Here is a 27,593-nt window from a genome sequence, read left to right as displayed (position 1 = left end):
ACAGGACACAGCGTTGGGAAGCTGAGTTATTAAAACCAATCTGTGAAGCCGTCAGGCTCCTACCGATTTCCATCCACGTTGGCGGCAGGCCGAGCCCTCCCTGCCACCACGGAGCCTCTCGTGGGCCAGAGCCAGGCGGCTGGGAGGAGTTACTCCTGTTGCCGGATGAGGGCTGCACCTGAGTCAGGAAACGGGGACCCCCCGGTCCCCGCTGAGCCAGGCTCTCAGAAGCCATGAAGTCTCTAAGGCCCCTCCAGTCGCCCCCCCCCCCCCCCGCCCGATGCCGGCGCTCTCCACCACCGGCCACCAAGGCTGCTGCCCACGCAGCTTCCTGAGGCTCCGTCAACCACCCCACGCCCCCAACTTCCCAGTCCCGCTCCCTGGGGACCAGGCAGGGGGCGCACTGGCCGGGCACCGTGGTCCAGGAGCGCCACCTGCAGCCAGGTCCGGGGACAGCCGGGAGGGAGGCAGGGAGGCACACAGCCAGAGGGCAAGGGAGCAGCCCAGCGGCCCCCTTCCCCCCAAGAGCCTTGCCCCGCCTCCCTGGGCAACAGAGCCACCAACCCGGGACCCAGCACCTCCGCCCCGCCTCTCACCCAAGCTGCAGCCACAGAGCAGGTAACGTGGAAGCCGACCCGCACCCGCGCCCACAATGCCCTCCCCTCCCTTGTGCCCCCTCGTGCAGGGAGCACGTGTCCTCAAACGCAGACACGCGCACACACTCACGCACGAATGCGCACGCGGGCAGCCACAGCCGTGCCCGCTGGGACCCAAGCTTCCCCGTGGCAGAAGGCGAGCTGCCCAGTCCCTCTCCTGAGAAACCTCCCTGAGGGAAAATCCCAGAGGAAAACTCTAGGGGCAGCTGCTCCACAGGAAAAGTTCTCAGCGCGCCCGGTGCCCCCCGCCCCGACTCCCTCCCCACACGCTACTTAGAAGGATCCACTCGTCGCACCCGGGGCCCTGCGTGAGCCAGCGGGGCTCCGTGCCCTTTGCGGGAGCACAATCCGAGGGACCCTCTCCCCAGCCCCCGGGGCAGGGAGCCCGCACGGGCGCGCGTACACGTGCACGAGAGAACACGTGTGCACACAGCACGTGCGTGTGCAGACGTGCGTGAACGCGACACGCGTGCGGCTCTGAGGACGCGTGCTCCCCGCCGGGGCGCGTGAGGACGACCCGAAAGACCGCATCCCAGGCAAAGAGAGCAGGAGGGAGGCGCTGGGGAAGCGGCGGGGAAACTGCGGCAGCGCCCCGCCCTCGGGGGAGGCTGCTGAGTCACGGGCCTGAAGGCCACGGTGGGTCGGGGCCCAAACACTGGGGCCAACCTAGCTGTCCCCGCCCAGGGGCCCTGAGTAGGCCTCTGGGAGGCACATCCTCCACCTACTCCCCCCCCCCCCCACCCCGCCCCACGGGCCCAGGGGAGCGGCGGGAGGCAGTGCTGTGCCCTGCGCGGGCCTGCATCTGCGAAACAGAAACGGGCCAGCTGGGTGTATCACAGGGCCCCACCCGCAGGCTGACGAGCCTCGGGACCCACGGGGGCCAGATGATTCAGGGAATGGCTGCGGGGGCCCATCTGGTGCAGGGGCCCCGGGACAGGCCGTGGGACGTCACCTCCAGCTAAACGGCCACCAGGGGCTCCGGGAAGGCCCGGGTCCAGGGCAGGCGTCCGGCTCCCCTCTCTGGACACCGAGCCCCCGGGCCGCCCCACCACCCGGGCACGGGCCGCGCCACCCGAATCGGGGCCGAATGGCCCAGCCGTCCCCCGCGGGCCCGTGCCCGCCCCTCCTGGCCTCGCTGACTGACCGGGCCCCGGGGAGGCCGGCGGGCGGGAGGGGGTTGCAAGTGCCGGGTCTATTTAAATCCCAACTCAAAAGGGGTTTTGAAGCACTCGAACGCGGCGGATGTTCTCAGCCCTCTGCCTGACGGCGCTACCTGATGCCGGCCTTTTGAAGCAATTCCGTGCTTTTACCGACACCACGCTGCTCCCGCCGCTGTGACCCACAAATCACTACTGAAGTAGCAACAGACCCAGAAAGGCCTCATAAGACGCCGTAAACCTGAGGACGGCGACACTTACAAGAGATGCCACCGGGATCCTCGGGAACGGTTGCAATTAAGCTGCTGCTGACGCGAGCGGGGCGGCTCAATCAGGGAGACGGGTGCTTGGGAGCCACGTGCCAGGGAGCAGCCCCCGCCCCCCACTCCCCACCACCCTCGAGCTCCGGGCAGGGGCGCCGCCCTCCTGGGGGCCGATGAGCTCCGTGACCACCAGCCTGGGGACCAGACGCACGGCGCCCACCCCCCGGGCTGGTGTCTGGGGTGGCCTAGAGGAATCTCGCCGGGAAGGCCGGTTCCCACGGGAGCGGTGCCGCACTCCCAACAGGCTAAGGGGCCACTGTGGCCCCAGCACCGGGCCCCCTCTCTGTGCCAGGCTCCGGCTGGGGGCTGGGGACCCAGAGGAGACAGAGGGCCCTGCCCTCACGGGGTCCCCCATCTGGCAGGGAGATGCAGCGGCAGACGTAGCTGGTATGAGTGTGGGGCGCCCTGCCGGCATCTGGGGCCGGCACCCTGGTCTTGGGGGGAGGGCGGGAAGGCTGCCAGCATGGTGACTGAGCAGAGCTGCCCCGGCTGGGGGAGCAGGGAGCTTGGCAGAGGACGGGGCGCGGGAGCCGGCTCCCACACGGCCCGCCAGCCACCCCTAGTCAGCATGAGGGACCTTCACGTGCAACCTATCCGCCTTCAGGACCAGAACCAAGACCAAGGTCAAGCTGCCTTCCAGAACATTCTTTCCCTGAGATAAACTCCTGCTGTGCCCAATGCCTGCCTCGCAGACTGCTGCCTAGGGCTGTCAGGACTGGGTTGTGGCGAAGGGGTGGAAACGGGGCGGGGAGGGGTTGGGAGGGGGGTGGACAGCAGGGGATGGAATGCTGGGCTGTGGCCTGGAGAACACCAAGCCGCTAGAGACAGGGGGCGAGCGTGCAGGGCCGGGTGTCCGTCAGTCCTGCCTGTCAGCTGCCCATCGGCCGGGGGCTGCTACCCTCCATATTCCAGGGCCGGCTCCCACCCACAGACAGCTCACGGAGCCCCCTCGTCTCCCTCGAAGCCAGCCCCCGCCTCTCGAGACTGGCCCGGCCCAGCCGCCTCCCTGGGCTCCCCCGGCCACTTCCCAAGTCAACCGCCCTGTGACCCGCGCCGCCCACCCCACGCTTCGCCCCACGTCAGGCAAGGCCACCCCATCCTCAGGCAGGGCCACGGCTCAGCGCTCAACCTGCCTCTGGCCAGCTCGTGCCAGGACTCAGCAGTGGCTCCTTTTTTATTGGTTTCGTTCTGGGCTTTAAGGGCTTTTTTCTCCCTTTCTGATCCCTCTCGCTAGTAGCCCCGGGCCAAAACCCAGGCGTCTGCTGGGGGGCTGAGCATTCCCACTGCCCACCCCGCAGTCCTCGCTCTCCTCCTGCTGCTGGTCCCAGGGGGCCTCTGGGGCGCTCAGGGCCGGGAGTCCATAAAAAGGATGAAAGAACCTGGGAAATTTCCACGGCGGGAAGCGGCAGCCAGTGCGGAAGGGTGGGGGCGCCATCTAGTGGCGCTTGGGGGAGCCACGCGGGGTCAGGACTGAGACGCCCCCCCCCCCCCCCCCACCCCCGGCAGCACCAGGAACCATCGTGTCAGCGAGCCGGGCCGCGGCACACACACACTCATACGCCACAAATGCACGACCGCACACTTACACGTACACACGCTCACACACGGAACTCATGCACACGCACGTACACACCCATGCTCACGCGCACGTATGCTCGTGTACCTTCACACACAAACACGTACGTACAAACACAGATACACTTCCACGTACACGTACGCACGCTCACAAACACCACTCGCACACCCTCACACTCACATGCGAACACACACACGTACACGCGCACACAGCCCCAGCCTGCGGATCTGTACGGGAGCCAGAAGGCGGCTCGTCTGCACTCAGCCTGCCACGGCCCACGCGGAGGACGCCGGCTGCCGGGCAGAGGCTCTGGGGAAGGAGCACCTCACGCCCCACGCCGGTGGGGGCAGAGCGCAGCCCCTCTCCACAGGGGGGCCTGGGCCGGGGCCTCCACGGGGGGGGGGGAATTTGGGGGGGGGGGAGACGAGGTAACCCCCTGGGCAGCCCAGGGGTGACGCCGCCCTCCAGGAAACGCCTCCACTAACACGCTCAGGACCACGCGGGGTGTGAGATCCGGGCCTTTGCGAAATGGACATCACCAACCCCACCCATCTCTCTGCAAGTTTTCCCTGAAGGGTAACCGCCTCCCAGCTAGAGGCTGCAATGCTCAACAGCGGATTCGGATTCGAAGCCACGGAATGCCACAGAGATAAATGGATGGAAAACAAGAAGCCCGTGGAGTTGTCACAGGATCCCAGCAAATCCCCGACGTAACACAATGCAGCACGAGGCACAGGTCAGAGGGCCCGTGGCCCGAAGATGTCCACGCCTTAATCACCACAGCTGCGCGCACGTGGCCTCACACAGGACAGGGAGTCGGCAGACGGGATTAAGTCGAGGCCCCAGAGGCGGGGGTGACCCTGCGTTCCCAGGGGGCCAGCGTCCTCACGAGTCCTCACGGGACGGAGGCAGACAGGCGGGCAGACCCCACGCTGCTGGCCGTGAGGACAGAGGAGGGGCTGCGGGGCCAGGGATCGGTGCCACCAGAAGCCGGCAGAGGCGGGAGACGGGCCTCCCTGGGGCACGGGGGTGGGAACTGCCCTGCGTACGCCTGGGTGTAGCCCGGTGAGACCAGGGTCATACTCCTGGCCTCCAAAAGTGTCAGAGAACACACGTGTGTCGTGATAAGCTCCTAGCGGTCATCGGTTACAGCCGCCCCGGGAAACCCACACAGAGCCCAGGCCACGTTCAGCCCTAACGCTTCCTCATCCTTCCCTGTCGGGGCAGGAGCCCACGGCCGGACAGCAGGGCCGGGGTTCCACCGTGCCAGCATCAGAGGTCAGGAGAGGGTGGTCACACGGCCAACACCTGGACCGGGAGGCCTGGCTTCCCCCCTGGGGCCTCCTGCCGGAGTCTGAGCCTTCTGCTCAGAGCGCCTGCGCCCACCCGCCTTGGCAAGGGCTCCGGGGCGTCCCTGACACTTAAAAGGACCGGGGGTGGCCTCCCCCCATGCCTCTGGGCACGGGCCCAGCCGCTCAGGGCCCAGCTGTCAGCTGGGACACCAAGTTAAGGGGTACCTCGGCCAGGGTCTGCCTGGGTCCCCAGCCAGGCTGTGCACCCCCCCTCCCACCCCTGCCGTCTCCACACACAAAAGCACTCAGCTGAGCTCCGGAGGTGCCACGCTCTGCTCCGGGGGGGGGGGGGGCTCCCCGGGGGGGGGCTCCCCCCCCCTCCGCCCCCAGCTCCTTCTGAGCTGTGATGATTACTGTAACAGAATAACAGAACCTTCTGAGACAGCTGGGAAGAGGCAGGGAGGTGTAAAGCCCCGGCTCAGAAATCTCTGCTGGAAACAGCAGTGAACAAAGACAGCCTTGCACAGAAGGCGGCTCCGGCTGTCCTGCAGCAGAGGCTGGGTGCGAAGGGGGCGCTCGGCTCGGAGATTCCGGAACACGGGTCGCGCTGGATATTCGGCCCAGCCTGCAGGGCCCACGGCTCACAGAGTGGCCCACGGGGCGCACGCCCACACCAGCCCGGCAAACCAGTGGGTGCACCGCGCCCCTGACCGCAGGGGGCCTGGAGCCGCTGTGGGGAGGCCAGGGGAGGCTCAGTGCTCACAGCCGCCCACCCCAGGCCCGCGGCCCCAGGGAGAGCCCCCAGCACAGCAGACACTTCGCGGATGCCACCCCCATGGTCTCCACGGGTAGCAAACCACAGGCTCTGGGGGGGGGTGGGGGGCAGGAAGCTCGTTTCTGGGGACACACATCCCCTCGTCACCAACCGAGACTGTCCCTGGAGCCAACAGGGCCAGACGCCCCTCAGCTTCCGCCTGCCCGGCCACGGGCCCAGCCGTGTCCCCGAGGGGTCGTCCAAAGGCACCCCCACCCCGTGTGCCCCGGACGAGCCGATCCGCAGCCCCTCCCGCGGCCCCGGCCGCCGCGGACGCTCACCAGGACTTGGGCTCCCCGAAGTGCAGGTAGTTGATGCTGTAAAGGTCCATGTCCTCCGTGTGCCAGGCGAAGGTGGTCTTCCACATGCCGAAGTACAGGTAGGGGGTGTTGACGCCCTCGATGATGGTGCCGCACTCGCGCTCCACCATGTCCAGGATGGTCCGCAGGCTCCCGATGTTCCACTGGGCCACGTCCTGCGGGCGACCCGCACGCGGTTGAGCGTGCGGTTGGTGGCCAGCCACCCCCGGGCCCCGGCCGCCCCCAGACGCCGGCGGCAGCACAGGGAGGCCACGGCGTGGCCCCGCAGAGGGCCCGAGCGCCAGCGGTCGGCCCTAAACCCGCCCCAGGGTCTGCAACCCCCCTGAGACACCGGCCCCAGGCCAGGCAGTCAGGCAGGACTTTCTCCGGATTCCATACTGAGCTGTGCGTTAATCATGGGAGGCGACGGGGCGCCTGAGCGGCTCAGTTGGTTGAGCGTCTGACTTCAGCTCAGGTCATGATCTCACGGTTGGTGGGTTCGAGCCCCACACCGGGCTCTGTGCTGACAGCTCAGAGCCTGGAGCCTGCTTCGGATTCTGTGTCTCCCTCTCTCTCTGCCCCTTTCCACTTGTACTCGGTCTGTGTCTCTCTCTCTCTCTCTCTCTCAAAAATAAACAAACATTAAAAATATTTTTTAAAAAAATCACGGGAGGTGAAAGCTGTGCTGAGAATAGACACTTCTCCAAAGAAGACATCCAAATTGTGAACACACACGTGAAAAAACGCTCAATGTCACTCATCAGGGAAATACAATCAAAACCACAATGAGATACCACCTCACACCTGCAAAAATGGCTAAAATCAACAACTCAGGCAACAACAGATGCTGGCGAGGATGCGGTGAGAGGGTCGCTTTTGCATTGTTGGTGGCAATGCCAGCTGGTGCGGCCACTCTGGAAACCAGCCTGGAGGTTCCTCAAAAAACTAAAAATAGAACTACCCTACGACCCAGCAATCGCACTACGAGGCATTTACTCACGGGACACAGGTGTGCTGTTTCGAAGGGACATGCTCCCCATGTTTATAAACATCAACAACAGCCAAACAAAGAGCCCAAATGTCCATCGATGGATGAACGGACAAAGAAGACGTGGTACACACACACACACACACACACACACACACACACACACACACACACAGAATGGAATACTACTCAGCAATCAAAAAGAATGAATTCTTGCCATTTGCAACAATGTGGATGCAACCAGAGAGTATCATGCTAAGTAAAATTAGTCAGAGAAACACAAATATCATGTGACCTCGCTCATATAAGGAATATAAGATACCCAACAGACAAGCCTAAGGCAAAGGAAGCAAAAATAATATTAAAACAGGGAGGGGGACAAAACATAAGAGACTCTTAAATATACAGAACTGAGGGCTGCTGGAGGGGTGGTGGGCAGGGGGATGGGCTAAATGGGTGAGGGGCATTAAGGAAGACGCTTGTTGGCATGAGCACTGGGCGTTACACGTAGAGGACGAATCACGGGATTCTACTCCTGAAACCGTTATTGCGCTATATACTAAGTAACTTGGATGCAAATGTAAAAAATAATAACGATAAGTTTTTTTAAACGTGTGTGTGCCCCACAGGGCCCCTGGGATCCCCGTCGTCTGGCCCTCGCCACACCCAAGGGTGCACGCAACTCTGCCCTCAGGCCCGGCCACGTGGCCTCACAAGCTTGCCAATGCTCTGGGGTCCGGGCCAAGTGGATGAGCTCAGGGTCCCAGGGAGAGGGACCCTCCTTGTCCAGGACCCCCTTGCCACAGGACCAGCCGCTGGATGTGGGAAACCGAGGTCCAAGAAGGGGGAACCAGGACCAGGAGCAAGCTCGGTCCCTGACCTCCCAGGGCGAGGGCCTCTCCCTCAGGTTCCCAGGGGTGAGCTCACTTCGAGCCTGACACGCCCTTGGTGCCCAGCTTGGGAGAGCAGACCCACCCACGCTGCACAGTGGGACCCTCTAGCTGGAAGGCCAGCGGGCCACAGGTCAGACAGGCTCCCCAAGGTGGGCAGACTGCTGGGACCCACCCAACAGTCACACCTCTTGGGAACCACAAGTCACGGCCTGTCCTGATGGGTTCGGGGGCGGGGTGGGGGGGGGTCCTGGCCCTTCTCAGGAGGGGGCTTTATTCCCACCCACGCCAGCTGGGACCCCAGCCCAGATCTCAGGGGCACCCCCAGCTGCCCTCACGAGGAGCACGGCTGAGCGGATAAAGTGTGTTCCAGCAAGAAGGGACCTTCACAGTGACGATCTGGGGCGGGGGGCAGAGATGGCAGCTGAGGGGCCACCCAGGGCAGAACCCCAGGGCAGAGCACACCCAGGAGAGAGTCAGCCTCAGGAGCTTGGACATCAACCCCAGTAGATCCTTCCCAGGGTTGCCGGAGGTCCCTAAGTGTTAATAAACCGTCCCCTAGAAAAGGGTGGGTCCCACTCAAACCCCCGCGTGCTGAACAGCAGCATCTGTGCAGGGCCTCTGCACCACGTCTCCACCAATGCCTGGTCTACACCCCTGGACGGGCAAGGCCAGCATCAGGTCCGAGGGCTGAGGAGCCAGCAGAGGCCCCTCCATTGCCCCAGGCACCCCCAGGGTCCTCCCAGCCCAGCACGGGGGCTGGAACATCCCCAGGTTTCCCGGATGACGGAGCACTAGGAATTCAAGAGGAAAACCACGAGAGTAACTGGGGATTAGGAGGCCCCTGGCAGAAGGAAGAAAATGCCCCGTGTGGCCTCCGGAAGACCACTTTGTGACGGGGCTGCTTTGGTCCAGCTGCAGGGACAGGGCGCCCGATCAGGGCAGGAGGGGCTGATGATTTCGTAGGAAAGATTCTGCAAATCAGAACGCGGCTGCATTCCTCCTTTCCTCCCCCCGCCCCCGCCCCCCAAAGACTTGGCACGTAGACGTGCACGGAGCCCGGACAGAAAGCCCAGCCGAGCCTGCCGGGGCGTCTTAGCACCCACGTTTCAAGATCGAGTCCCACGCGTGCGCCTTTCCCTGCACAGTTCACAGCGTCCGTCACGCCCCCGGAGCCTCTCGGGGGCCCCGGTACTCACGTCATCGTACAGGGAGCCGCTGATGTCGGCCCCGTAGATGGGGGAGACGAAGGTGAGGTTCTTCCAGTACTTGCGCTCCAGATCGTCGAAGTCCTGGTGCCGCGGGGTGCAATACCTGTGGGAGGAGCAGCGCGCTGAACGCGGCCCGTGGGGCCACCCCCATCCCCAGGGCGGAGAACACGGCCCCGTGGCCGCGGGAGGCTGAGCGCGTAAGGGGTGGGGCTGCCCCGCCTGGGACGCCGCCCCCCCCCCCCCCCCCCCCCCCCCGTCCGCCCCGCCAGCCACCCGGGACGGGACAGCAGGGGCTCGGAGGGTCCTCTCGATCCTCAACTCTGCAATTACGAGGCCAGGCCGAGAGGCGGGCGCTGTGTGGGGGCCGCAGGAGGAGGCGGCCGCCGCCCTGCCCTCGAGGGGCGCTCGGGCTTGGGAGCAGAGAGACCGCCCTCGGAAACGGAAACGCACAAAGGAGCAGGGAGCGAGGGAGGGGACGCAGTGCAGGTGTGCGTGCGTGTGCCGTGGACGGGGCCACGGAGGCCCCTCAAGGTGTGTGGCTCCCCCTCGGAGGCCGGGCGTCGGGGCCCGTCCCCACAGCGGCCTCAGCCCCAGCCGCGTACTTCTCGCTGTTGGCCAGGCGGCGGTACTCCCCGACCGTCATGGCCTTCTTCTGGATGTTGTACTGTGTGAAGAGGCCCGACTGGCCCGTCACCACCTGCTGGATGGGGGCCGGGATGACCACGTCGTCGATGTCATCGTACGTCTGCCTCGGCTTCCACTCCTTTGGGGGGATGATCTGCAAGACGGAGAGGGGCGACTCAGCGGCGCCTCGGACGCGGGCCGAGGACGCAGGGCCCTGCCCCGGAGACCAGCGGCGGCCCCCTGGGGGCGTGTCCGGGCCGCACGCCTCAGGGCACCTGGAACCTTCTATGCGCTTCATCAAACTCCCAGGTGGTCTGTGCGGGGCCTCGGGCACCACGGCCCCGGCCTCCCGACACTGCCCGTCAGGCCCCCTGCAGCTCAGGACCAGCCGGGCCAGGACCCCGGAAGACACAAGGAGACTGGAGAGAGGCGACAAGGCCCACGTGCAAAGACACAGAAGAGTGAGTGAGGCGCCAAAGGCAGGAGGGTGACGATGACACAAATCCGGGGGGACGAGACCTGGGAGGGCCACCTCAGGAAAAGCACACGCACTGCAGCTCTGGGCCAAGCCCTCGCTGCCCCTCTCCAGGAGGGACACGAGGGCTGTGGGAAGTGTCGCCCTAGGCAGAAGGGGGGCCAGGTCTCTGCTGAGCTTGCTCCCGGCCCTCCTCCTACCCCTCCTGGGCCGGGTGAGGCCTCCGGGCCGGGCAGGGGCCTCCTGGGTGCCAGGCGCACTTCTGTGAAGGCCCCTGTCCTGGGCAGGTGTTCGTAAGCGACAAATCTCCTTCCCAGGCACCCAGCAGGCCACCCAACAGCTCTGGGAAAAGAACTAAACCAACCTGCCTTCAGCGCGCCAGCCAAGACCTCTGGGGAGGCCCGAGCCTCACCCAGCTGAGGGCCAGGGAGGACCATCGCGACACCGATGCTGAGTTTGCGGACGGCTTCCAGAACGGCTGCAGTTCATTCACCATCCCCAAGGACTCCCCTATACACATCGGTGTTAGAAAACGTTTTGCTTGGCAACAAAAACACTTACTCTCCAGTCACCTATTAACAACAGAAAGGCTCACCTCCACCGTCCGCACTGCTGGATTTATTGACAGACCAAGAGTAAATAACAACAGCCATTAGAAGAGGGCAATGGGTCCCACCCAGGGGGATCCTGCCCCCAAGTGACATTGGGCGATTTCTGGGGACACCCATGGCCGTCATGATCTCCTGGCATGGATGCGGGGTGCTGCTTAGGCCCCGGGAGTGCCCAGAGGGAATAACCCACCTTGAGGTCAGCAGTGCCCAAGCCGGGAACCCTGATTTTCATTAAATGGGGACACGGCTGCTCAATCGAGGCCTTTTCTGGGGACGTCCCCCCTCCTACTCTGTGCCCAGAGTTGCGGTAAGTGCCCTGGGTGCCCATGTCTGGTGTGAGGCCTCATGACAACGGGGTGTGGGGCTCAGCCTGCCAGTCCATGGTTTTCTTAGATTTCAAGTGAAAAATCAGACGAGTCAGGTGATAACGAGCAGCTAACACGCTGGAGGCTGGAAATGCCACAAATACAAACGAAAGAGCCTGTGGTTGGGGCACCCGAGACGCTCTCCCCGAGAACGGGTCCTGGGACGAAGGGCTGTGAGCCTGAGTGGCTCTTGAACCGTGGAGGTTGCGCCCCCTCTTATAAAGAAGCCTGGACTTCCTCCTGCGGGAAAAGGGCCCTGGATCTGGTCCAAAATATGTTCACCGCGGGGAACTGGGGAGTCTACCCACTCAGTTCCTTTGGAGGAAGCCGGTCCGTCAATTAAGGCTCTAAAATGAACCAAACGCGGGGCGCCTGGGTGGCTCAGTCGGTTAGGGGTCCAACTTTGGCTCAGGTCACGATCTCGCGGTTCGTGGGTTCGGGCCCCGTGTTGGGCTCTGTGCTGACAGCTCGGAGCCTGGAGCCTGGAGCCTGCTTCCGATTCTGTGTGTCCCGCTCTCTCTCTGCCCCCCACCCCCACTTGTGCTCTGTCTCTCTCTACCAAAAATAAATGAATGTAAAAAAAAAAATTAAAATGAACCAAACGCATCACTCCCAAATTTTCGACTGCCGTGGAAAACATCAGGAAACCAGAGAGGGATGCTTCGGACCCTCATGAGCTACACCGGCCTGGCCACACACTAAGAAGGTTCTGGAAAAGGCACGTGACGGAGCGGGCCCAACATGCTGTGGCCTGACGTCCTCAAATCTCTGTGAGACCAGGGTCTGAAAGGAGGCTCCCGGGTGCACAACCGCTCACGGGTATCGTGGGCCAAACGGGAGCACCCTGGCTCCTCCCCTCGGTGCCTGGCGGGCCAGCGGACAGACCCCTCCTCGAAGCTCCTGAGGCCGAGCCGCAGCCGAGGCCGAGAGGGACAGAAAGGCCACGCTCCCCAGGTGAACGAGGCAGTGCCAGGGTGGCTCAGGGTGGCTCAGGGTGTCTGGGCAGCTGGGCCAGAAGGCGCGCGGCAGGGGGAGCCCCCATAAGAGGAAACGAAATGAGGGGCCGGCCTCTGTCCCGACCCCTCGTGTTCCCAGAGCCATTTCGCAGGCTGCGGGCCTGGGTGGAGGAGCCACCGGACCGTAGGGACAGTCCCCAGGGGTTCGCCCGAGCGTGGAAGCCCCTGCCCCCTCCCACAGGACCTGACACCATGCCCCGCCCTGGTCCCCCCCGCCCCGCGCTCCCCAAGGAGCCCGGGGAGGCCCAGCGCTGGCCTGAGAGGGCAGGGGCCCAGCTGGGCACTGGCCCCAGAGCAGAGAGCAGCCAGGGAACGTGACAGGGGCACCCTGACAGTCCCAGAGCCTCTTCTGGTCCCGGGCCCGGGCTCCAGCTGTATCTACTGAATGTACACCCCCAGCCCGTTCCCCCGGGCCCTACCGAGCCTTGCGGGAGAGACAGATACAGCTCTGATGAAACAGAAACGTCCCGGCACCCCACACGGACAACTAAGAAGGGCAGTCAAGGCCAATGCGACCAGGGTGAGGGGACACGGGCATCAGCAGAACGCTCTCGGGCCAGGAGGACACCAGGTCCCTTCTCCAAAGAGGCCAGCGGCCAACTCGGGTGCCCGGGGGGCTCAGTCGGTTAAGCACCCGACTCTTGATTTCAGCTCACGTCATGATCTCACGGATCGTGAGTTCGAGCCCCACGTCGGGCTCTGTGCTGATCGTGTGAGCCTGCTTGGGATTCTCTCTTTCTCTCTCTGACCCTCCCTGGATCACACTCTATCTCAAAAATAAAATAAATGGACATTAAAAAACAACAACAACAACAAAAAGCCAGCAGCCCTGAGAGCCTAGGTAGGGCCCCCCTGTGAAAGAAGCAGGGGTTGCCCAAGGACGCTTCCTTGTCCCTGCCTGTCCCCACGGAGTGGCAGGGAGGCCCCTGAGGGACGCGGTCCCTGGCAGGCAGGCAGGCAGCAGGGGCGCGTGTGCACGTGTGGAGGGCGCGACTGCCGCCGTCTCTCAGGACGTGCCCGGGCCCGCCCCACGCGGCCCTCACCTCCCCACACACGTAGGTGACCACCGGTCAGAGAAAGCAGCAAACGGACTCCCTGAAAGGAGCGTGGAACGCAGAAGGCAGAGGGAAAACAGACTCGAGAAACAGCTGCCTCGCAAAACATCCGGTCCCAACAGTTTCCTTCCGTCTAAATCAGCAAAAACGGACTCGACCGGTACGTGAGCTTACCACAGGGTCCCGGGGTACCAGGGCACAAAGGGGAAGCTCAGGGGCCGAGAAGTCAAGAGCGAAGGAAGGCAGAGGCGCACACACGGTCCACACGGCGGACACAGAGCCCGCAGCCGCCATGGCACCAGGCACAGAAAGCTCAGGAAGTATCCAGGCCAGGGGGCCAGCCAGGAAGGCGGAGCCCGAGACAGTGAGGCAGAAGGAACAAGCAGAGATGACAGCCGCGGAGGCCTGACGGGGCTCCGGGCAGAGCTGGGCCGGACGGCACCTCGCCACGCCTCCCAGCACGAGGGACACCGTGAACCAGAAGGGCTGCCCTCCCAGGAAAGCACATGTAGGCCAAGGACAGGGGCAAGGCAGAGGAGGCCCACGCCCACCGCCCGGGGCGCCTCGATGGGGCAGAGCAGGCAAGAAACCGTCCCCTGACGGTGGCCGCTGGGCAGAAGGCCCCGGGACCTGAAAGAACCCAGGACCCGGGGTTTCCGGCTGAAGGAGGCTACAGGGAGAAGCGAAGCTAACGGGACAGCAGGGGCTCGGGTCCCCAACGCGGAGGAAACGCCGTGTCCACACCGTCTCCCGTACGATGAACAAAATCAAGAAGGAGGGCCGGAAGGAGACGCAGCGAGCCCGCTGCCCTCCGCGCGTCCTTAGGCTGGGATCAAAGGCGCGACCCTCACCACGAGAGGGACCGACACTCGCAACAAAGCCACCCAGAACCAGGCAGGGGCGGGAAGGCGAAGGCATCACTCTCCTCGCCGCCGCCAGGGGGCAGCACACCCTGGGCCAAATCCCGCCCGCCGCCTGCTTTCGCACAGCCCGAGAATCAAGAATGCTGACCGTTTCTTGTTGGGTTTTCTTCACTTTTAAATGGAAAAAATAACAAAAGAAGAAGATTTCAGGACAAGTGAAAATTCCACGGCCTTCCCGTTTCAGTGCCCCCAAGTACCGTTTTTACTGGCACGTGGCCACGCCTCTCGGTTTACAGGTTCCCAAGGTGACAGAGCCGGGTGATGGGACAGAGACTGCCCCCCCCCCCCCCACAAGGCTGCCCCACCGCCTGGCTCTTTGTGGAGAAGGTTTACAGGCCCCTGGGTTGCAAGAACAGAGCAGCAGGTGTCCTAGGTGGAGAGGCAGTCGTACGGGCAGCGACGAGAACTCCAGGCAGACTGGTTACAAATCCTCCAAACTACCGGGTGACACGAACACGAAGAAACCATGGTTTTTATGGTAAAAACACAACGCAGACCGTCCTCGTGTGTTTGCTGTCACGCACGCCCACACACGTACGTGCGCGCAGGTGTGACCTGCCGCGGAAAGGGACGCGGCGCCCGGCGCCGGCTCTCGCCGCCCGCCCTCGGCCAAGCACCACCGCCCCCGGGGCTCGTCCCCACCACCGGGTCCCCCAGGGACAGGGGCCGCGGAACTCATTTGTGACTCCGGGCCCACAGGAAGAACTCCGTAACGTCGGCTGAAAATGAGGTCAGAGCGGCCCCGCAAACCCACGAATGGGTGCCCGCCGCCCCCGGACACGGTCACGCCAGACCCGGGGCCGCGGGGCACACACGGGGTCGAGGCTGGTGGAAAGCGGCACCGGGCCCAGGGCGTCACCCACCTTGGCCAGGCCCGCCCGGTGGGCTCCCTGGGACTCGATGTAGGCCACGTATTTGTTGAAGTCCTTGAATTCTTCCATGGTCGGGCGGAACGTCATGATTTTACAGCTCGGGTTCTGGGCCCCGTGATCCTCAGACCCCATGGCTGCAGCTGAGGGACCGTCACACCTGCGAGGGAAGGACGAGAGAGCGTGAGCGTGTCAGTGCCGCCACGGTTCCCAACACGCTAAAGATACCGCGGCCCCGGGAAGACAAAGGCAGGGCCCGCGCAGCTAGGCCAGGGCCAGAGAGGAGCCTGGGAACAGACTCCATCTCCGCACTGGCACAAAAAATCAAAATGACTTCAACTAATTAAAAACAGAGGCGCCCTAGTTCTCAAAGCCAACGCACCACTGGCGGCCAGAGCACTAATTTCAAAGCAAGGGCCCCGAGAAAGCAAGGCTGCCCTTCTGGGGGATTTTGGATCCAGGTTCGCCAGCATCAGCTTCGAATCGACGCGTCTACCTCGGAGCCGATACCCGCGCCCGCGGGAGCCGCGGCAGAGGCCCTCGGAGGTGAGTGAGGCCGTGTGTGGGTGTGCCCTTCACGGTGTGCACCCCCCAGCCAGCAGGAGAACCCCTCCCCCGGGCGGCCCCGCTGTGAGCGGCGCACGGAACACTCGAGCGAGCGTTCCAGGGGTTAAGGGGACCCAGCGAGGCAGTCGGTGGCCCATCCCAAGCAGGGAGGGGCTTGGTGACAGGCTCGGGGGAAGGGTCCCTATTGTCAGATTAAGTTCTCCAAACTCGAGGGACAAAGACCAGCCTCCCTCCAGGATCTGAGAAAGGTCGGAACCCAAGTGCACACAGACCTGAGAACTTGGAAAGCAATTAGCCAGACCCCCCCCACGTAAGGGGGGCAATGAAAAAGAGGGGCAGGAAGCCCGCCGGTCCTGGAAGGACGCGACGCAGCCTCCCCAAAGGCACTCCCCTCCGCAGGCACTAGAGGGCAGCACGAGCCCAGGAATCTCTGCTCGGCCATCGGAACCGGCTGGGCAGGTTCTGGGGCCCTGAGCACCCCTTCCAGGCCCCTGAGGGTCCTGTCACGTGCCGGGCGGAGGGGGGGTGGGGGGGAACGGAGGTCATCACTGTCGCCCCGTGTGCATAGCAAGGTCCAAAGCTTTTCCCTGAGGGGCGGCCACAAAGCTCAAGTGTGCATGGCAGGCCACAGACACCTGTGACAATAGGTGACAGCCGTCCTGGGTGGGATCACAGGGAACCACCATGAAAATGCGGCTGTATAAAGGGAGAGGGGTTGTCACCAACCTTCCTCCAGGGCAGCTATAGGTTCCGGCCACAGCCGGGCTGCCCGCCCAGGAGACCGCCCCCTGGAGCCCTGACCAGCCCCATCCCGGGGACTGAGCAGCACGGGACTGAGCGGCACGCGACCCCAACCCAGCCCCGTCGCCCGCAGCCAGGGCCTGGGAGCCGAATCCCCACCCAACCCCCCGCCCTCTCCCCTCCAGCCCAGAGGCCACGGTGCAGGGCTCGCTTACACTTACAACTTCTGTTGCTGCACAGAAGCACAGGTTGTGTCTGTCCTGCGGGAGCCCGTGGCCCTGGGGCGGGGGTTGGGGAGACCCTGACCGGACCCTCTTGGAACGTCGGCACGGACTGAGCTTTGCAGGGGGCCGCAGAACGGGAGACTGAGGAGACCGCCCTGTGCGGGGACCTCACCCGAGACACCAGCTCTAACACCACGAGGACAGGCTGCAGCTGAGGCTCATGGGCCTTTGTCTGCCCTCAGCCCACAGGCCACCCCCTACCCTGCCGCCCCCCACCCGTCTCCCACCACCCTGCCACCCCCTCACCCCACGCCCTGCCACCCCCACCGCGTGGCGCGGTGAGTCCCTGGGGATCCCGCTGACCACCCAGCTTGTAGGGATGAGCGACCCCGCCCCCCGCTGGACACGACCACCCGGCCACGGCTGTGGGTCCTGAGCCCCCAGCCCGCCGTGGACAGTGCCCAGGCTGGCTGCCAGCGGCCACATTAGCACCCAACAGTCCCCAGCCCTGCCCTTCGTGACGGACGTGGGTGACCCCTCCGCTCCACACACTAAACTCGTTTTTCGTCGTTCACCGAGGCCGCACGCAGGAAGGTGGCAGGGCCCGGGTCCCCACACCCGACAGCTCCCGCTGGTGGCTTGGCCGGTGCTGGCCGGCAGCTCCTCTTCCTGCCGGGCCAGCTCACGAGTGGCCTGCGGGGGTGGGCGCACCGGTCACCACCAGCTGTGTCCCCTCCAGCGGAGGCCGCCTCCGGCCCCTTCCGCCAGCCGGCCCCGACGGTGGGAGAGGACACCGGGCGGTCATCTCGCCGCCATCTCGCCGCGACCGCCTCTAACGACCGCCATCTCGCCGCGACCGGCCTGCCCCGGGCAGAGCGGGGGCCGCCTCGGGTCCTGCCCGCACGAGCTCCCTCACACTTCGGAAATCACGACGCAGAGATGAGCTTCCCGTCCAGGAGGCGGAAAAAGCGGATGGCAAGACGGCAGGCGGGTTTTCGGCACGCTCTACTCCAACCACCGCTGTCCTCTCGATTCAGCTCGGCAGTGGATTCTGTGTGACTTTTCTTCTGTCTTATTTGTGCCTTTCGAAATGAAGGTTTTGAGTAGGTAAACAGAAAGAGGAAAATTAAAACGGTCTCTAATCCCAACACTCCATACCCTTGACACGTTCTTTGAAGGCAGGCAAATAAAAATCGTACGTGTACGTACTTACGAAACGGAAAAGGAATCTCACCGAACAGCAGCCCTGGGCCAACCTTCCAGTTTATTGGAAACATGGGCCGGGGGGGGGGGGGGGGGGGGGGAGGGGAGGGGGGAAGGACCACCCTGAGGGAACTTGCAGAACGGTCCAGAAAGAGCGGTGGACTCTTTACAAGTCGGCGCCAAGCCGAAAAGCAGGCACGCTGACGATGTAATAAGAAAAAGACAGAGCCCAGTAAAAAAGCGCACAAAGGACATTTCTTCAAAGAAAACGCATGCACGGCCAACGATCCCATGAAACGCTGCTCAGCATGATTAGCCATCAGGGAAACGTAGAGCAAAACCTCAGCGAGAATGCTACCCCCCCACCAGGACGGCCGTGAGAAAAAGGACGGACGATGACAAGTGTTGGCAAGGGGGTGGGCAAAGCAGAACTCCGACACACGGCTGGCGGGGACGGAAAGCGGGGCAGCCGCCGTGGAAAAGTCCGGCGGTTTTTCAGCAAGTGACACGCAGAATTTCCCAGGTGACCCAGCAATTCTGCTCGTAGACGTACGCCCAGGGGACGGGAAAACGTGTGTCCACGCAAAAACTCACACACCCGTGTTCGGAGCAGCGCTACTCACGATGGCCAGAAGGTGGGAACCACACAAGTGTCCGCTGACCGTTGCACAGATACGCACAACGTGTCCACCGCGCGCAGCACGTCCCAGAGCACCCAGTGCTCCGCGGACGGACCCCGAACACACGACGCTCAGGGAGGGAACCGGACACCAGAGGCCACGCGGGGTGTGGGTCCACGTGCGTGAAACGTCCAGAACAGGCTCCTCCGCGGACAGGGAGCAGATTAATGGGTTTCGGGGGCCCGTGGAGGGGGTGGGGTGACTGTTGATGGGGATGGGGCTTCTTTTCTGGGGCGACGGAATGTTCTGGAATTATTGTGGCATGGTGATGGTCACACAACTCTGTGAATACGGTAGAAACCATGGAACTGTATGCTCTAAGCGGGCGCGCTTTATGTGTGAATTACGGCTCAATAAGGCTGTTACTACCCCCCACTAAAAATAAAGTAGAGGCGAGCGGAGGGTGGCAAGAAGGAAAGGGGAGGAAAGTTCTGCCCTTGGACAAACCACTGCAACGGGCTCAGAGACGTCGGCGTGCCGTGACGGAGGAGGCAGGCTTCGGGAAGACGTCCGGGGACCAGTGCGGAAATCCGGACAAGGGCTGGATGGCAGGCGGCACGAGGGAACAGCGGTTCGTCTGGGGGTGCGGTCATGATGTCGGTGACACTTCAAGAGGCTTTGTTAAAATCAAACGGGCGTGGCGAGCGCGACCGCTCGCTGCCCGCCGGGCCCTTCTCACGCTGTTTCCCGTCAGGGCTCACACGCCTGCCTTGCTGGCCTGGGCCGCGGCCGGGCACGCCCTTCGATGGGGACCCCCTTGTCCCGGTCTCCCGTGCCGGGACGCGGAAGGCCGTTCCTCTGGGGGACGCGGGGCAGGGAGGGGATCTTTCCCTTCCATGCTTACAAAACCACGCAAAACTTCTCACGCTCATCGGCTCCAAAGACACGAAGCTGTCACGTGTGAGTCTCCACTCACTCTGTACGGCCCCCACGGACGTGGCCCGGGGCCGCCCGCCTGCCGCTGGGGCCCGGGCACCAGGCATCCCCCTTGGCCGACCGGGGAACAGGTGGTTTTAGGTCCTGGAGCTGGAAGTGGCCGAGTCGGGGACAGACAGACAACAGCACAGAGTGGTGAGCGAGGACTCCGAAGACAAAGCCAGCGTGTGACAGGACAGCACCGCGAGGCGGGGGTCTGTTTGGCCAAAACCCAATGTCCAATTCGGTCAGGGTGCAAATCACACGGAGGTCAGGGGCGAGAGAAAATTCCAGGCAGAGGGAAGAATCTTGGCGATGGCGGGGAAAAGGTGAGTGGACGGCGAGCCGGGAGGGCCACGTGACGGGGCGCGTGCTATACTGGGTTGACCGGGAAGCCCCTGGGAGTTTAGGGCAAGGGCACTAAGGGGTTAAAGACCCCAGTAACATCCTGAGAAAGCCCTCTCTGGCCGTGGGAAATGGACTACAGCCAAGGCCGGCCTCGTGGGCTCAAGACCCGGGCAGTCACCCCTGGCCCGGGTTTAACACTCGGCCGTTGCCCACTTGAAATTATTCCATTTTACATTTTTTTAAAGTTTACTTATTGAGAGAGAGAGAGAGAGAGAGAGAGAGAGAGAGCGCGAGCAGGGCAGGGTCAGAGAGAGAGAGGAAGAGAGAGAATCCCAAGCCGGCCCTGCCACCATCAGCCCGATGTGGGGCTCAAACTCATAAACGGTGAGATGGTGACCCGAGCTGAGATCGAGAGTCAGACGCTTAACTGACTGAGCCACCCAAGTGCCCGAAGTTCTTCCATTTTAGACCGAGAGGCCTAAGGGTCTCACTTCGTCCTGGGCCCGACAGGCACTACAGTCAGGCCCGGCTGCAGGGGGCCAGCGTGGAAGCCGGCAGACAAGGCAGAGCCAGGGACAACAGTAGAGTCGAGGGGGCTGGATGATTTCAAGGGCAGAGGCAAGGGTGGGGAAGGAGGAGCCAAGGGCAGGGAAGACCACCGGCCCGGCCGGCAGAAGGTGGGGTGGGGGGGGCAGGTGGGAGAGGTGTGGGTAAGATTGTGGTGGGCAGCAGAATACCCCCCAGACGGCCACGTCCTAGTCCCCGGGACCCAGGACTGTGGCCCCTTCCACCACAAAAGGGACACTACAGAGCCTGACCTGGGGATGATCCTGGATCCTCATGAGAGAAGAGACAATGCAGGGGCAGAGGCTGCATGGATCCAAAGAAGGGCCCGCGCCAGGGAAAGCACCCAGTCCTCTGAAGCTGAACAAGATCAAGATCACTTCCCGGGAGGGGGCGGGGGGGGGGGGCGGTGGGTGTCTGCGTGGCTCAGTGGGTTAAGCGTCCGACTTCGGCTCAGGTCATGATCTCACAGTCCGTGAGTTCAAGCCCCACGTCAGGCTCTGTGCTGACAGCTCGGGGCCCGGAGCCTGCCTCGGATTCTGTGTCTCCCTCTCTCTCTGCCCCTCCCCTGCTCACACTCTGTCTCTCCCCCTCTCTCAAAAATAAATAATCTCAAGAAAAATTAAAGTTTATAGCAGCGCTTTCAACAATAGCCAGATTATGCAAAGAGCCTAAATGTCCATCAACTGACGAACGGATAAAGAAGATGTGGTTTACAGATACGACGGAATACGACTTGGCAAATGAGAAAGAGTGAAATCCGGCCATGTGCAGCAACGTGGATGGAACCGGAGGGTATTATGCTGAGTGAGATAAGTCGGTCCGGAAAGGACAGATACCGGATGTTTTCACTCCTATGTGGATCTTGAGAAACTTGACAGAAGACCATGGCGGGGGGGGGGGGGGGGGGGGGAGGGGAAAAAATAGGTACAAACAGAGAGGGAGGGAGGCAAACCGTAAGAGACTCTTAAATACAGAGAACCGAGGGTTGATGGGGGTTGATGGGGGTGGGGGGAGGGCAAAGTGGGTGGTGGGCACGGAGGCGGGCACCCGTTGGGATGAGCCCTGGGTGTCGCTGTATGGAAAGCAATTTGACAGCAAGTATTTTCGTTAAAAAAAGAAAAAAAAAAAAGAATCGTTCCCTTAAAAATTAATTAATTAATTAAAATACGTTAAAATAAGTTTTTAAAAAACAGGAAAGAGAATCACTTCTGCCCCGACGTCTCCAGAAGGAGCTACCTGCCGACGCCTTGATTTCTGCCTGTGAGACTCACCCAGAAGTGTGGCCTCCCAGGCGTGGGAGAGAATCAAGTCACCGCGAATCCCTCAGGATTTCCACTCGTGTGACACCCCCACCCCCCGTGAGGCTCCCTGGGCTGTGGGAGCCACGGCCGCCTCACAGGAGGGGCACCCTGGAACCCCCGTCCCCTCCGCCCGTCCAAGCGCAGCCCGACCTCTGGCCGCACGCTCAGCAGGCAGGGGGCGCCCGCCTCCCGTCCCAGGGGTCCCCCCAGACCCGAGCCAGGCCCCGCCACCTGTGCAGAGACAGGGCGACACCCTGAAGCCACAGGCAGCTGGGCTGTGCACTGGGTTCTTTCCCCTAACAGGAAGGGCGGCCCCGAGCCTCCTGGTGGGTTCCCTGGCTGCGACCCGCCTGACCTGTCACAGAAAGGAGAGTGTCCTCACTGCGAGGCCCAGAGCAGAGAGGCACCTATGCCGACCATCGTGGGGACACACGCTCCCATGGGCGAATTCCGAGTACATGAAGTTTATCTCCGTCAAGTTATTAACGTCTTTCCCCGCATGCCGCGGGCCTTCCTGGCCTGATGCCCTCCCGGCCACCCGGGACCAATGATCGCAGTATTTTAAGGGCAGCGCCCGGCTGTCGGGGGCAACCCCAGGTAGCCCCTCCCCACACCCGGAAGAGGAACAAGCTTCGTCAGCCCAGGGATGTGTCGCAAGAGGGCGACGTTGGGCGGGGCTGCCCGGGGCTGCCTGTTTGGGTCGGGGCCATTCTCTGAGTCACGGTCACCTGGGCCCGGAGAAGGCCTGGCACCCCACCCGGGGGTCTTTAAACTCAGGGACTCGTGAGCTGTGGGGGGAGACACCGGCCGACCCCGAGGAGTCCTCGGCCACCACGGGCCCTACACGGCCTGGCCCCCCCCGCCCCCCCGCCCCGCCCCAGCTGCCACCTGGTCAGGAGCAGAAGGCTGTCCCACATCTGGATCCAGCCCCAGGACAGAAGCCCCCTGGATCCTGATAGAGGGGCGCACTGAGCCCCGGCAGCCTCCCCGCAGAGTGGGAACAGACACCTGAGGGGTGGGGCCCCCACAGCCAGCGCGCAATCCGCAAACCGGAACCAGAGGGGAGAGGATTGCTCCGGCCCAGGACGCAGCCTCAGGTTTTCTGACTGAAGGGCTCAGAGACTGACCCTAACGGATTATGAGGCCGGATGGCGGACGTTTTCCAGGATGTGGATGGGGGGAATCTGCACCTCTGAGGTTCTGATATGTAACATGCCCGAAAGTACGCCCTCTGAGCAAATGTGACCTTACGATGAAGGTTAACTGAGAGGAAATACAACCTTGAGAAATACTTAACTACCCTTGTCTTGGGAAGTAGCTGGGGCTCCATGAACATGATGTCTGAAAGTTCCCTGGGAACCCCAGTCCTTCTCAGGGAGGCCCATCCCCTGCCCCAAAGGGGCCTCTCTCCCCCCAACCCCTCACCTCTACCTGCTCCTGCCAGGCTCTGGGCCAGGAGGTCTGGCCATCGGATGAAACGCCCAGTGACCCCCAGCCAGCCTGCCCCCACCTCGGCAAGGCTCCTGCTGGCAGAGGACAGCTCCCGAAAGGGGGCGACGGCAGTCAGGCCCTGGAGCGGGATCGCGCCCCAGGAGGGGCCTCTGCGTCACCAGGACTCAAGGGGGAACCTACCGCAGAGGTGACACAAGAGCCCCCTCAACCCCCCTCATCTGGTCCCCCGTGTGGGCCCGGTGCTGTGTCACTGTGTCCCACAAGCAGCTGCAGAGAGGGCCAGGTGCCTGTGCGTGTGGTCAGGGTCCGGCAAGGAAGAGAGACTAGAAAGTCCTCCACATCCTCCTCCTCCTCCTCGGGGAGCGTCAACTAGGCCCCAGGTTCTCCGCGAGGCACGGGCACGATCCCCGACCTCACAGAGCCCGCAAGCTGGGGACCCGGCCGACCCCCGTGTCACAGAACCCTCACCCTGCCTTGCCCTCGGGCCCACGGCACCACACGTGGGGAGGGCTCTGCGTGAGGGCCTCCAAGCAGCGGGAGAGCACTGGCCGGCGGGAGCACGGGGCCCAGGAGGACGGCTGACCAGGGCGGACAGCGGGCAGAAGTGCCGGGCACAGCCCGGGACGACACGGACTCCACAGAGGATGCCAGACTCGATCGGCCTCGGTGCCACAGAACCGGCCCGTCCGAGATGGCCACAGAGACAGAAGGGGACCGAGCAGGCAGAGCGCCTCCCAGAGGCAGGACGCCAGGAGGCCGGGCCGTCCCCTCTGGAGTCCCCTGCCTTTTCCGGCTTCCAGGGGCAGCGCATCCCTGGCCGGCGGCCCGTCCTCCGCCCTCACAGCCAGCGGCACGGGGTCTGCCCACGGCTCTGCCTCCGGCCCTCCGGCCCCCCTCGTACAACGACCCTTGTGTTGGCACCGAGACCCCATATAATCCAGTAACATCTCCCATCTCGGGGGCCTCAGGTAACCCCGTGTGCCAAGCAAGTCCCTCTTACCACGCGGGGGAGCACACACACTGCCAGGCTCCCGCGAGCGGGCCGTGTGCGCCTTCGGGAGGCACCACTCAGGCGCCGTGTGAAAAGTCCATCGTGCAAAGAAAGAAACAGTCCCCGCGTCCCTCCAACCTGGGCGCTTTCTGCTGTGGGGCACATCTCGGGAAGACCAGCACATCCGCCTATGTTCACCCAGACAGGAGCACAGTTTCTAGAACGTCGGAAACGGGACCGGGCTACCAACCGTGGTCCGCAGGCTCTGTCGTCCCCGAACCTAAGCAGACGTGGACAGCGGCCCGGGCCACGGAGCAGGAAGAGCCGCCCTAACGCCGCAGGGTTAAGATCCCCAGGGACAGCCAGCGGCGGGGGCCGTGCAGGCGACCCCCACCGACAACCTCGGCCCGCAAGTTCACGGTGGCGCTAGCGGGCCCGGGTACGGCGGCGGCTGTCCCGAGAGGAGCTCTCGCGCACGGCTGGGGGGGGGGGGGGGGGGGGGGGATGGGAAGTGGCACGGCCACTGTGGAACACAGCGTGGCAGTAACTGAAAAGGTGATGCAAGGGCTGGGACCACGTGACCCAGCAACCCCACGGCCGGTGTCCACCCAAGAAGAACAAAACACACGTCGGCACAGAATCCTGTAGTGAACGTTCATAGCAGCATCGTTCGTCACACCCCCAAAGGGGAAAGAACCAAAATACCCATCGACTGATGAACAGCTACACACGGTGTGTCCCCCACGCGTGGGGACGCGATCAGCCAGGAGCCGGAGCGAGGCGCCCACCCCCGCTGCCCCAAGGACGGACCCCGAACACGCGACGCTCAGGGAGGGAACCAGACACGAGAGGCCACGCGGGGTGTGAGTCCGCGTGGGTGAGACGTCCAGAACGGGCCCATCCGGGGACAGGAAGGGGGCTCGTGGGGGCCGGGGGAGGGGGAGGGACAGTGACTGCTTCACATACGGGTTTACGTTATAGGAGGGGTTTCTTTCTGGGGGGATAAAACGCCCTAGAATCAGATGGTTGCATAGCTCTGCATACGTACTAAAAAATCACTGTACTGGGGCGCCTGGGTGGCTCAGGCGGTTAAGTGTCTGACTTCTGCTCAGGTCACGATCTCAGGCCTCATGGGTTCGAGCCCCGCGTCAGGCTCTGTGCTGACGGCTCGGAGCCTGGAGCCTGCTTCGGACTCTGAGTCGCCCCTTCTCTCAGCCACTCCCCCACTTGTGCTCTCTCTCAAAAGTAAGTAACATTTACAAATATATACTAAAATTTAAAAATTTAAATAAAAATCACCGTATCGTACACTTTAAAGGGTGACTGTTACGGTATGCGAATTCCGTCTCCCTAGGGACGAATGGACCTGCCAGACCACAGGGAACCGGTCTGCTTTCTCTCAAGGATTCTAATCTCCCTGAACGCCCCAGGCCTTTTGGAAGAAGGAACCAGGAGTCTAAGTTCATGTCTCCCCCTCCGCCAGAGGCCCTTTTCAGTCGTGGCGCTCAGTTTCTTCAGCTACAAAATGGGCTGACCAAGGGAGAAGGCAGGTCAGGATGACCGCAGCGAGGGACCACTAAAGGTTAATCTAACCGCACAGAACGAGGTACGCACACAGAACATGCCACACTGAGCTGGGTACAAAGAGATGGCCACGTTTTGGAGATCTGGCCGTCTTCCGACAAAGCACAAGCTTTAAAGGTAAAAGCAACGCCTTCGGAGACACAGAGCAGATCGTTTCCGAACCCGTCCACGAAGGCCTGGCCCATCGGGCCCCGGCAAGCGACAAACTAACCCAGACCAAGGCCGACACACCTTTTCTGTACAGGATCACACGGTAAATATTCGCACCTACATTCTCGAGCTTGACTCTCTATTCTCGGGCTCGAGCCGACAGAGGCGATCTGTCCAGGCACGCCGCACTCTGTGTGCCGATAAAACTTTACTTGCAAAAACAGGCAGAGGGCCAGATCGTTCCACTGACCAGTTAGCTGACCCCACCGCCAGATGGCTCAAGCCTACCCCTTAAGCAACAAAACCTTTTCTCCACCTCTCCTACGGGGGACCTGAGTTCCACTGCCCACCTCCCTGATTTCCCAAATCACGACAGAGCAGAAAAAGCCACACTCCGGCCCACGCTTGGCCCAATTAGCTACACGGCCTTGGAGCCCAACACTGAACACGAGGTAGCCGTTCTCGGGGCACCAGGGAAAGCCACCGTGGGATGGCCAGGAGCACACAGGACTGTTCGCCCCACACTGGCCAACCCCCTGCCGCCGGTCACCCCTCACGGGCCACACCCGCTCTGTAGATGTGAGCCAGGAGGTGATGAGGTTGTTTGATCTCTTACGAGCCCACCATTGGCCCACCGTCTGAGGCCACCTCTTTAAAACCCTCCGTCCCGGGTTTATTAGGAAAGTACAGGAGGAGGCAGAATGCCCAGAGTGAACACCCGCAGCAGCTGGGCAATGCGATTCTTTTCAAGGTATTTTTATCGTATTGTATTCGTAATTTTTTAATGTTTATGTGTTTTTGAGGGAGGGGGAGGAGAGAGACAGACAGACCGAGAGTGTGAGTGGGGGAGGGGCAGAGAGAGAGGGAGACACAGAATCGGAAGCAGGCTCCAGGCTCCGGGCTGTCGGCACAGAGCCCGAGGTGGGGCTCGAACCCACAAACGGCGAGATCGTGACCTGTGTCGATATTGGACAGGTAACCGACGGAGCCACCTAGGTATAAAAGAGCCAAAAGTATTTTAAAGGGGCACCTGGGTAGCTCTGTCGTTAGGCATCTGACCATTGATGTCGGTTCAGCTCATGAGCTCACAGTTTGTGGGATCGAGCCCCATGTCAGGCTCTGTGCTGACAGTGAGGAGCCCGCTTGGGATTCTCTCCCTCCCTCTGTCTCTCGCACATGTAGGTATGTGCACACTCTCTCTCAAAATAAATAAAGAAACAGTTTTTTCTAAAAACGGCATTTTAAGGGGCACCCGGGTGGCTCGGTCAGTTAGGCGCCCGACTCTCGATTTCAGCTCAGGGCGTGATCTCGCGGTTGGGGAGTTTGAGCTCCACGTCGGGCCTCTGCACGGACAGCACAGATTCTCTCTCTCCTTTTCTCTCTGTCCTTCCCCCCCGCCAAAAAAAACAAACATTAAAAAAAGGTATTTTAAAGTAATTCTCCATTTTTAGAGCCCCCCCCCCGCTTCTCCACTGTGACTGGTCACCATTTCCTGCAGGGCGTGCTTTCGGGTGAACGTGCCCCTGGATGAGCCAGGTCCTGATCCACACGACGCAGATGGGGCAGCTCAAGCGGGGCGATGCCCGTGTCCCCCGAAATGCACCATGGCGAGGCGCAGCACTGTCACTCCGACGCCGAAGGACGGGAGCGCGAACGGGAGCGCCGCACTAGAGGAGGAGCGGCCACCAGAGCCACCCCGAGGGTTCTGGGCTCCTCTGTGCAAAGG

General features: G+C 62.7%; 1 protein-coding gene and 1 long non-coding RNA gene across 15 annotated transcripts in view; one reads left to right on the top strand and one right to left on the bottom strand.

The window, feature by feature from the left end:
* KDM4B (lysine demethylase 4B) overlaps positions 1-27,593 on the bottom strand; it is a 132,073-nt gene that overhangs the window by 70,164 nt on the left and 34,316 nt on the right. For 9 of the 13 annotated variants that reach the window (XR_013554356.2, XR_013554357.2, XM_060629937.3 and 6 more), the window contains 4 exons: positions 15,139-15,304; positions 9,809-9,984; positions 9,195-9,309; positions 6,100-6,293 (listed from right to left, as the gene is read on the bottom strand). Coding sequence is in view for 11 of the 13 variants with exons in the window: in XM_060629937.3 (XP_060485920.1) it covers positions 6,100-6,293; positions 9,195-9,309; positions 9,809-9,984; positions 15,139-15,279 (626 nt within the window). In the remaining 2 variants the exon portion in view is untranslated. Of the gene's footprint in view, positions 1-6,099; positions 6,294-9,194; positions 9,310-9,808; positions 9,985-10,669; positions 11,782-15,138; positions 15,305-16,667; positions 16,921-22,045; positions 22,493-27,593 lie in introns of those variants that run through there. The other 4 variants (XM_060629933.3, XM_078443562.2, XM_060629935.3 and 1 more) reach the window with 4 other exon arrangements.
* LOC132678042 (uncharacterized) lies at positions 24,756-27,534 on the top strand. Of its 2 annotated transcripts, none has more exons than XR_014136147.1 (3): positions 24,756-25,378; positions 25,488-25,970; positions 27,366-27,534. It is a non-coding gene; the product is annotated as an uncharacterized LOC132678042 (long non-coding RNA). The 2 variants fall into 2 exon arrangements; XR_009609463.3 differs by having other exon boundaries at positions 25,488-26,618.

The sequence above is a fragment of the Panthera onca genome, chromosome A2, assembly GCF_046562875.1.
Source record: "Panthera onca isolate mPanOnc1 chromosome A2, mPanOnc1 haplotype 2, whole genome shotgun sequence".
In the NCBI taxonomy this organism is placed as follows: Eukaryota; Metazoa; Chordata; class Mammalia; order Carnivora; family Felidae; genus Panthera; species Panthera onca.
Note: the sequence above shows the minus strand (reverse complement) of the source record. Positions and strands in the feature narration are given on the sequence as shown.